Raw genomic sequence first — 10676 nt, forward strand, 5'->3', positions numbered from 1 at the left:
TCTGAATGGGAACAATTACTGCGCCAGGCGGAGAAGGGTTTTCAGTTTGTGCACTTCACCTGTCCTCCTGAAGAGGCAGAGCGAAGATCGTCATCACAACAGCCTCAGACACCGAGCACCTCAGTCGCAGACACTCCTCTGGCTTGTCTCATTACATTGCATAATACCGACAAGCAATTATGGTAAGCGAGACTTTAATTTTTAACATTTGAGATGCTTATTTGTTACTGTTTAAGTCTAACAGATGTGGAAATTAAACTAGGTCGTTTTTTCAGATCTGTTTCTTTCCAAATTACTGCAACCGTGCTTGTTGCCATGCAGTATTCCGCAGCTTACTGTGATCATACATCGTTTTAATTGCGAATAGAAATAGTGTGAGATGTCGTCAGTTCGTTAAGTTCGTACTTAAATGATGAATTACGTTCATATGGAAGAGCCTGATCCTTATCCTACACAACTCCTGTAAATCATCTTAGTCTTGATCACTAGACTTGTCCACTTGCCTTCCATTGGCTCCCTTATCAATTTCTGAACACGATCTCCAGCCATTTAACACAACGTGTATGTAAATGGATGTTACATAAATGCAGTGTCCTCTTTTCTACAAATAATTATGTCAGTGACATAATACACCATATTGTGTTTGTGTGTTATATAAAACTAAGCCATCCCTAATATCATATATGCTTAAAAATATACTATAAAATCAAATACAGCACAAATTGTGTTACATATAACCCCATTGGATGATCTGAATGTCTTTTTAAAGAGCCAGCACACTGCAACATGTCTGACCTAGATAATCCTCTCTGTCTACAGTAATCCTGCAGTAGGCAGTTTTATGTCGCAGCACAAAATGCATGGGCTTCTGTAAAATAAATGGCAGACTGAGACTCAATCCAAATGTTATAATAGAATATAGAAAATGTATTATTAACGGTTTCTTGTGCAAGGTAGGGAAAATGTAATTTAAGCAGTTGTGTTAAAGGCAATTTAAAATACAGTGATTGTTTCATTTGTGAGCCCGATTAATGTGTTTTATCCCTCCTTTTTTTAATTAGCAAAAACTGTTCTGAAAACTGGTTATCTTCAGCAAGTGGAAGACTCGTCTTTGTTTTTAATCCAAATCTTTTTTTCCCCTTACACTAGCGTGAGTGTATTTCCATCCACGTTGGTCAAGCTGGTGTCCAAATTGGCAATGCCTGCTGGGAGCTTTACTGCCTGGAACATGGGATCCAGCCAGACGGTCAGATGCCCAGTGACAAAGCCATTGGTGGTGGAGACGATTCTTTCAACACCTTCTTCAGTGAGACTGGAGCTGGAAAGCACGTCCCCAGAGCTGTTTTTGTCGACTTAGAGCCCACTGTCATCGGTAAACTTCTAGAAATAAACTTATCGCTGTTGCCTCTTTAATTTGTTAAAACCCTTACATAATTTCTTAATGGTGGTTTTTTGTAGATGAGGTGCGCACTGGGACCTACCGCCAGTTGTTCCACCCTGAGCAGCTGATCACTGGCAAGGAGGATGCTGCTAACAACTACGCCCGTGGACACTACACCATTGGCAAAGAAATCATTGACTTGGTTCTGGACAGGATTCGTAAACTGGTGGGTAAATCAGAGCAGAAGAAGCCTGGATAAATGACCTAACTGATGGGTATATCTCTTATCTGGTTGCTGTCTCTCCCTCTCTCTCCTCAGGCTGATCAGTGCACTGGTCTTCAGGGCTTCCTGGTTTTCCACAGCTTCGGCGGTGGCACCGGCTCTGGTTTCACCTCCCTGCTGATGGAGCGTCTGTCTGTCGACTACGGCAAGAAGTCCAAGCTGGAGTTCTCCATCTACCCAGCTCCCCAGGTGTCCACCGCTGTGGTGGAGCCCTACAACTCCATCCTGACCACCCACACCACCCTAGAGCACTCTGACTGTGCATTCATGGTAGATAACGAGGCCATCTATGATATCTGTCGTAGGAACCTCGATATCGAGCGTCCTACTTACACCAACCTGAACAGGCTGATCAGTCAGATTGTGTCCTCCATCACTGCTTCCCTCCGCTTTGATGGTGCCCTCAATGTTGATCTGACAGAGTTCCAGACCAACTTGGTGCCATATCCCCGTATCCACTTCCCCCTGGCCACCTATGCTCCAGTCATCTCTGCCGAGAAGGCTTACCACGAGCAGCTCTCAGTGGCTGAGATCACAAACGCCTGCTTTGAGCCAGCCAATCAGATGGTGAAATGTGACCCTCGCCACGGCAAGTACATGGCCTGTTGCCTTTTGTACCGTGGTGATGTGGTACCCAAAGATGTCAACGCTGCCATTGCCACCATCAAAACTAAGCGCTCCATCCAGTTTGTGGACTGGTGCCCCACTGGTTTCAAGGTTGGCATCAACTACCAGCCCCCCACTGTGGTTCCTGGTGGAGATCTGGCCAAGGTCCAGAGGGCTGTGTGCATGCTGAGCAACACAACTGCTATTGCAGAGGCCTGGGCTCGGCTCGACCACAAGTTCGATCTGATGTACGCTAAGCGTGCCTTTGTTCACTGGTACGTGGGTGAGGGTATGGAGGAGGGAGAGTTCTCCGAGGCCAGAGAGGACATGGCAGCTCTGGAGAAGGATTATGAGGAGGTGGGAGTTGATTCTATTGAGGGTGAAGGAGAAGAGGAAGGAGAGGAGTACTGAAAGGGTCACGAGGGATTATACAGGAAACTTCAGTGTGTTCCTAAATACATTCCAGTCTATTTATTACCTGTTTGAGTTTGTTCAGAGTATAAATTATTAAAATGCTAATATGGCTCTGTCTTAAATAAAGTTTCTGAAAAATGAAGTCTTGTATCAAACTTTTTTTTGCATAACCTTTAAGTTGTGAGGGATTTTTAGAGAAACAATTTTAGTTTGTCCAAGATCACATGGAAAAATCCACGTGAAATCTGCTTTGGAACTCCAAGAAAAAGACATTTAAGATCAGGCCGCAACTTGTTATTTCACAAACAGTGCTAATAATATTCATCATCAAAATTTAAAAAAAAAAAGTATGGATATTACTATATCACCAATACGAGTTATTTATTTTGAAAATATCTAAAGACAAAGGAAAGAACTTGAACAACCACTTCAGGGCTCTTTAACACTTTTATTCTGAAACACTGCAAAAAAATCAACATATATCTAAAATCCATCTTATAATCTTTTGTAGGAAGCCATATACATGCATCCCTTTCATTCTTTTTGACAGTAGATTATCCTAATATGAAGGATTAAGTCCCAATATTTCAATTATTATGAAATCTGTATATTATATTAGCTGAAAACCACAGCTCTGAACAGGTGCAAAACATGAGCATAAAGTGCAAACAGCAACAATGTGGAACAAAGTCAGATCAGATTACTCATGCATGACACATCAGGATCAATGTGATTCATATGTTCTAGCATTTAGGACAGGTCTATGTTCCTTAGCTGTGAAATATCAGTGTACAATTGACTGCAACACACGGCAACCAGATCTTCAAGGGGCAACTTTATGGACTGTTTCCTACTTGTGAACCTTTCACTTGGTCTTACCCTACACAGTAGAGTCTAACTTTATCTGTATTGACCTCCACATTTACTGGTACAAAAATTTTTCATAGTTGCAAAAATAACTGCATGAATGTGAGTTTTTGTTTGGTTTTTTCCCCACAGGCTGATTTGAAAAAGTGTATCATAATTTGGAAAACAAAATATCCACTCACATAATAGAATTTCTTGCTGCGAAGCAACTCAAATGTTGGGAAAAATTAAACACAATCACTCCCCAGCAGCTGTCTCAGTAATCCACAATGCATTGCATGTGTGAGACAAACTGCATTTTTGTATGATGGGTACCAATAACACTTGAATGTTTGAAGTGCTTGAATTCCTGCTGATACAGTGATGATGGCAAGTGAAACATATTCACAAGTATGTGAGAAATGCAGATAAGTAACATTAGCAGCATTAGAGGACACAGGTTTGAGGGTCGGGTTCTTGAAAAGGGAGAATTACACCACTTGGCAATTCATGATAAATAATCAAACAATACCCACAGCCATTAGATGTTACAGCTAAAACAATAAATACCACACATACAGAAGTCTGAGTATTGAAAGCAATTTTAAGCCCCAGTTTATCCATATCAGTGACTCTCAGCTACGTGTTTGAGTAAATCTAGACAGACAGCACGCAGGCCTGGCTCTGCTCTCGCCCATAGAGGAGGAAGCCTACAGCAGTGCGCAGGTCCTCCAGCTCTAAGTTAGCCAGGAAACCCCTCTGAAGCTCCGCCTCCACTTTGTTCCCACTGGGCCCCTGACAGCCCTTAAGGAGAACCACAGCAGACTGGCAGAGCAACCAATCAGCCAGCTTCCTCATGCCCACACTGTCCTGGTTAGCCAGAGCCTTCCGACCCCAGAGGCTCAGATGTAGCATGTTAGCTGCCACACGGGCAGTGGGGCGCTGCAGAGTATGAAGAACATGTTTCAGTAGTGGAATAGTAGAGATGCCTTCTCAGGTAAATCTACAGAAAATGTTAACTTCACAATTCCCCTTAGTGTTGAGAGAATTGTGACTTTTTTTTAGTTCAATGTTTCGGTTTAATAAATGAAACTATATTGTTTTAGCTCTCTTTTACTGAAAACTTAAATATTAAACTAAACACAGCCACTTCTTTACCTTGTTTGGGTTCCTCCTGAGAAGTAAGCGTATCACGAACTGCACATCAGCTGGAACACTGGAGGGTAGAGGAGGAAGCTGCTTCTCCTGGTAATTCCTGCTCTCCAGTCCCACTGCTCGATAGAATGGATTTTGCTGTCCAAATATCTCGTAGGAAATGGCGCCCACGGCCCAGGCATCTGCCTTGCTGTAGTCAAGCACCACACCACATCCTGGAACTGCAGTGGCCACCTGATGGCAGAATAATCATGAGAAATTAAAGTGATTAAATATCTGGTTAACTGCAAATGATCTATTTATATGAATTCTTATTTATCTTAATGATTCATTTCAAAACACAAAGACACAATTAGGTTACTTGAATGGTATCCAAGTGTCACCTCTGGTTATAACCAGAGTGGAGGCAAAAGTCACAAAATTAGTCACCAATAAGAGACGGCGCAGCAACTGTGGCTACTCAGTTACAATAACGAAATTTTTAAGCCTACCTCTGGAGCCATAAGTGAAGCATTCCCTCCTTTGCTGACCCAAATGCTGTTGAAGGGCAGCTGCAGACTAGAATCGCTCTGGGCCAGACAGCATCCAAAGTCAGAAATCACTAAACGGGGGCAACCATCTGCATAAAGGAGAAATCAATATAACACCGGTGACCCAAACAGACCTCAAGTTGGCATAGTTTACATTTGGCTTTAAACTGTTCTGTTATTGACAGAATTTTGTTTGGACCTGAGTCGAATTCCAACAGCACGTTGTCTGATTTTAGATCCCTGTGAGCGACACCCTCTCTGCACAAATGGTCAATCCCCTCAAGGAGCTGCAGCACCATCAGAGTGCCCTGCCTGCGGCTTGGTGTGGACATTTCCAGGTACTGCCTCAGTGTGCATGGATAGCTATGACACAAAAAAATCTGTGAAGTTACTGAATAAAAATGACCTGACAAGTACACTATAAAAAAACCCCCAACAAAATAATGAAAATCTCTAAAAACAAAGACAGTGACTTTTTTTTTTTTTTTACAATGTTTCTAGCACACATACTGGGTTGGACTGAGGTAGGTAGGAAGGTAAGTCTTACTTCTTCATGACCAGGAAAAGAGTGCGATTGTTGCCCAGGCCTGCAGGGTTAAGCCTGGGTGGCAAAACATCTGGATATTCCTCCTGAGCACCTGGTAGCAATGGAACATCTGCAGTAAAAGCCCGGTACACTCGGATTACATTAGGGTGTGTTGACACTCTTTTGGGGAGGACTCCAAAATGTCTGCATGTAGAGAAATCACAGCCATTCATTAGTATGTTTTCTATCCTTAGGTCACCACTCTGAGGCAGGAATAAAAAGAACTTACCCATCCAGAGTAATTTCTTCTATTTCCTGCTTTAAGGCCTGAGGACCTGCAGGGACCAGCTCCTGAGACATAGACTTTAAGATGGCCTCACTTGATGACCCAGCCTGCAAACAAATAGCAAAATACCCGTCGGTACTGATGTGTGGCTCTTTTTCGTTTGTTTTCATACAGAGGGTTAAAACCTAAAACAGATGTGAAATCATCATCAAACCATTAGTATACTACCCACCCCAAAGTTCCACATCATCTTAATAGCAAAAGGGAAGTTCCTTAGTGAGCAGCATGTCAGAGATCGAGGTGCCTCAGTTTCCACTTCACCTTCTTTTATCTGCACCAGGGAGCATTTTCTGGCACTTTGCTTTGGAGGAGCAAACTGAGCTGCAGCCTCATACACAGCTGCATTGGAGCCTTTCCCAATCTGGTTCCCTAGAATGTAATCCTCCAGTTTATATCCAGAGGTGAATGGCTTAAGTGGACTCTGGAATTTCTTCTTTCTAAAAACAGCCTGCAGGGGAAAGCAATAATAATAATAATAATAATAATAAGCTACACAAAGATATGTTCATATCAATCACGTGCTATAAACAAATTTAGTCAAGAAAAAAAAGGAAAAACAATCAACAGACTGTATACAACAACTTTTTAAATCCCCCAAATGTACCTACACTTGTTATAGATGCGGCTTGAGACATATTAAAATAATAAAAAGTAAATTAATGCAAGATTGCAACCAAGTTATCCATTCAGGCAGACAGCAGACAAATTAAAGAACGTACACAAATCTTGTGTCTATGCATTACCGTATCAACAAAACATTAATAAATGTAAAAACAATATGCAGAATTAGTGAAGATACAAATAAACAAACTTTCAGTTAAAAAAAAAAAAACAATCCGGCAAATAACCATGAAAATAAAGACTAAAAGAAAAACGACTACTAACAAACCAGTTTGTCAGAAGCTACTACACTTAACGACTTAAATGTCGCTTAAGTACCCTACTGTGACCTACTTTTAGATACCATACCTGGATCTCCTGGCATGTTGAAGCACTCTTTCTGTCATCCTCCAGCTGTTGTTCGATAAGCCCCACACCGAGACCGAAAGCCAAAAATACAGCTCTGTTACGCGGGGACCCGCCAGCAAACCTCCTGAAGCCGGCGGACTGAAGCTGAGCTGCCAGGCCTTTCAGAGAAGTGCGGTAATAGCGGTACCGAGACGGCAGGAAAGCCTGAGGCTGAGCGGTGCGGACCGACGGGCCTGCACGGAAACGGTCAGCTCGGAGCTTTGCTGCGAGTCGGCCACCGGATTTCAGGAGACCGAGCTGAAAGACCGACCGGCCCAACTCGAGTCCCCGGCTAATAGCGTGTTTCACAGACATAATTTACCCGGACAGGTAACTTAAGCTGCTACCACGGAGTTTTACTTCTGCCTAGCTCTCTACACCTAGCTCTCGAAAGGACAGCGTTATGTAAACAAAACAATAACTGCTGCTGCTGAGCATGCGCAAACCTTTAGACTGTCTTCTTTTCGTTTACCGGAGGGTGGCGTTTAGCGATCAGGGGACGTATCAGGGTATAAGCACAAATGCATTTATTAATCATGTCACAACAACAGGATCACCAGAGGTTCAATTTATGCGGGGCTGCCGAGCACATTTGTCTCTACTCTAGTCTAGTCTTCTGGATCTAGTTTACAAACGTCAACACGCAAACTGTATATTTTAAAAAAAATGTATAACAACCCAGTCCCCAATGGCATTTAAAAGGTTGTTTACAGCCTGACACAAAAATGTTTGAATAGTTTCTCCCTCCTTAACTACTCAAGGTGATGTAGATTTTTTTTCTTTTCTTTTCTGTTTGTTTCTATTCTTTTTTTTCTTTTAAAAAGTCATCCAACTACCCATGTGGATACTTATTTTATTAGAAAACTGACAAAAATTATGGCTTGCCTATGTGGTACAGACCACCCAAGAATCTATTACTTTGCACTAATTAGTGAATATCTGTATCTGTGCATTACAACTGTACAGTTTATAAATGAAGCCTGCTAATTAGGTTTGCTGTTGTAAGTGTTTCAGTTCATAGTTTTGTTGTATGTTGGATACATCATGTTAATTTAGTGAATTCTGGTCTCACTAGAGTCAAAAGGAGGGTGAAGCTTTACCATGTCACTGACATGTTGGCCAGTGAGTGTGCAGTGTCCCTCAGTTTCACAGTCCTGATATAAACTGGCGAAAATGCTCAGCCTGAAACTTCACAACCTGACTTCTCTAAACATCAAGGTGGCTATATCCATCTTTTATTTAAAATGTATGTTGTCTTGATGCATGCTCAATCATCCAGGTAAGTAAATCTCCAAAAGTTGATTCTGTTCATCATTTGGATGAGTTACGAAATGTTTCTCCCACGCTACGTCCAGATGAACAGAATCAACTTTTGGAGATAAAATGTATGATCTCACAAGAAATGTGTGGCTCAAATAAGAGATATTTTAATCATTAATTCATCACTACTAAAATTAAATCAAATTTAGCTTCCATTAATGCTTATAGAAAAATTGGACAAATGGTAGCATTTGCTTGATCACGTGATCAATGCCAAACCTGTAGCATGTATAGTTTATCTCTGAAGTTCCATTGGGTAGGATCCAGTCACCTTACTGTAAACAAACAAAAAAAAAAAGCAGAGAGAATGCCCCTGACAGGGGTGTGCCTTCTTTTCTTCAGCAATACGTTTTGTTTTCTTCCAAAGTATGAATAAAAAATTAACCATATAATATTACAAGTTCAAATGACCACCTAAATATAATTATCACACACACACACACACACAGTGTTGGGAAGGTTACTTTTAAAATGTATTCCATTACAGAATACAGGCCCCAAAATGTATTCTGTAACGTATCCCGTTACGTTACTCAATGAGAGTAACGTACTCTGAATACTTTGGATTACTTAATATATTATCAGGCTGTTTACAACTACGTGAATGTACTATTGCTGTGATTTATTACTGTTACTGAAGGTCCGCGGCACCGAACCGTAGTAAAGGGACCTCTGGCTAGTTCGGTGGGTTCTGTGTCAGGCTCCTAGCCGAAAAATAGCTTTACTTTGTTGTCTGGGTCAACTTTGCTTGTGAGACAGAGAGAGGCGTTGAAAGGCTGCTCCAACGGAACTTATTGTTTTTGGAGGAAAACACGAACACGGTGTACAGTCGAGTCTTAATAGCTTACTTACAACTGGGCTCGTCAGGCACTCTTCTTGGCTGCAGTGGTTATTATTATATTTACATGCTTCCAGCTCCCGTTTTTGCTTGATGACAGCTCATACTTTTCCTTTTTCTCCCTCCCTCGCTCACAGACACATAACGTGTATGGCAGTCCATTCTCCCTGCAGCACGGACTACACTGCCTATGATGCTACATTCTTTAGAGCTATACCTGTAGCATTATGCCTATTAGCTTAGCACAACAACAACAAAAAGGCCTCTCTCACCCAGGAAACACGCAGAGAGAGAGTCACCCTGTAACCATGGCAACCGTAACGCTGCCGCCTGGAACAACAGAACGTAGCTGTCAAACAAAACCCAAACAGTCCTGACCCGCCACAATATGAAACAGGAAAGTACCGCCGTGTAATCCATTTATTTCAACAAACACACACACTGTAGTGCTGTATATAGTGCTGTAATCTCAGTGAGCAGCCGCACAGCTTCTCCTGCAGTCCTCTGCACACAGGCAGGTTGGAGGAGCCGGATGAAAAAAGGAGGGAGAGGTCAGATACTAAGATATTCTCTTAAATAGTTTGAAAACCCACCAAGGTTAAAAGCACTTTTTTTAACCTTATTTTCATTTTGTGTAGATCATTGTTTGTTCGTTCGTTGTTTGTTGTTAGTTTAGCACATGCATAACCAACTAACTAGATGGGGTCACTGTGCCAAACAAGGACACTGATTTATAAAAGTCTTCATTTAACAATCATTTCCACTGGACCAGGATGTACATGTATCATACACACTTATTGCACTATTTTCAACTTATTCGTGGTCATAATGTTTCACTGTTAAATTATAGTTAACCTCAACAGGTTCACATGAATTTCCCAGTAATATACTTCCCAGCATGCCATTATTTTTAATCAGAGCTTTTTAGGATATGTTATAACTTTGTTAGGTTAACTGGCGTAGGTGTGAATGTGAGCATTAATGTTTAGGTTTAGCTTAACAACAGAAACCAGCACCAGAGAGAAGCTGTAATTATTCAGTGTGCAGCAGGATAGCTTCTATATTTAGTTGTTTAGATACAACTTGATTAGGCACCCAGTGTGAGGTTAATGCCACAGCTGCCCTAAGTTGCTCTATAACACGAGTAAACACTTTCCTAAGGAGTTCTTTATGTTTAAAACAAGACCCGAGTTCAGTGAAGTCGATAATTTTGAGTTTTAAACAGGTTTTTGACAGATTACTAAAATATTTGTTTGTTTGTCTATCTGCATTATGTAACCGTTTGCTATGTGTTTTATGAACATATAAAGGTCAGCTCTTCTTTGTGAAGAAAAATTGAGCACTTTGTTGATTTTTATATTCTAAGCAACTTTTGGACTTTTTGGACTTTGAACACAAGAGACTGATAGAAGCATGATACAGA

General features: G+C 41.4%; 2 protein-coding genes across 2 annotated transcripts; one reads left to right on the forward strand and one right to left on the reverse strand.

Annotated features, from left to right (window-relative positions):
* Positions 1 to 25: 25 nt before the first annotated feature.
* Positions 26 to 2826, forward strand: LOC102789989 (tubulin alpha-1B chain). The gene is made up of 4 exons (XM_006794043.2): positions 26 to 182; positions 1150 to 1372; positions 1459 to 1607; positions 1701 to 2826. The coding sequence occupies exons 1-4, from the start codon at positions 180 to 182 to the stop codon at positions 2679 to 2681; spliced, it is 1356 nt and encodes a 451-aa protein (XP_006794106.2). The 5' UTR covers positions 26 to 179; the 3' UTR covers positions 2682 to 2826.
* Positions 2827 to 3112: 286 nt separating this feature from the next.
* Positions 3113 to 7540, reverse strand: pink1 (PTEN induced kinase 1). The gene is made up of 8 exons (XM_006794042.3): positions 7057 to 7540; positions 6260 to 6535; positions 6031 to 6134; positions 5763 to 5945; positions 5415 to 5578; positions 5177 to 5304; positions 4689 to 4919; positions 3113 to 4472 (listed from the first exon to the last, which is right to left on the reverse strand). Exons 1-8 carry the CDS (start codon positions 7408 to 7410, stop codon positions 4188 to 4190), a joined length of 1725 nt encoding a protein of 574 aa, XP_006794105.1. The 5' UTR covers positions 7411 to 7540; the 3' UTR covers positions 3113 to 4187.
* Between the last annotated feature and the right edge of the window lie 3136 nt (positions 7541 to 10676).

Source organism: Neolamprologus brichardi, chromosome 20 (genome assembly GCF_056152115.1).
Source record: "Neolamprologus brichardi isolate AB-2024 chromosome 20, ASM5615211v1, whole genome shotgun sequence".
Classification (NCBI taxonomy): domain Eukaryota; kingdom Metazoa; phylum Chordata; class Actinopteri; order Cichliformes; family Cichlidae; genus Neolamprologus; species Neolamprologus brichardi.

Bases quoted from the DNA above. Each gene is read 5' to 3' on its own strand.
- pink1 (XM_006794042.3), bottom strand. From the start codon at position 7,410: ATGTCTGTGAAACACGCTATTAGCCGGGGACTCGAGTTGGGCCGGTCG. The intron at 5,946-6,030 runs GTAAGTTCTTTT...CTCTACATGCAG, and splicing joins GAAGAAATTACTCTGGATGG to ACATTTTGGAGTCCTCCCCA. The intron at 5,305-5,414 runs GTCCAAACAAAA...TCCTTTATGCAG, and splicing joins GCTGTTGGAATTCGACTCAG to ATGGTTGCCCCCGTTTAGTG.
- LOC102789989 (XM_006794043.2), top strand. The intron at 1,373-1,458 runs GTAAACTTCTAG...GGTTTTTTGTAG, and splicing joins CTTAGAGCCCACTGTCATCG to ATGAGGTGCGCACTGGGACC. The intron at 1,608-1,700 runs GTGGGTAAATCA...CTCTCTCCTCAG, and splicing joins TGGACAGGATTCGTAAACTG to GCTGATCAGTGCACTGGTCT.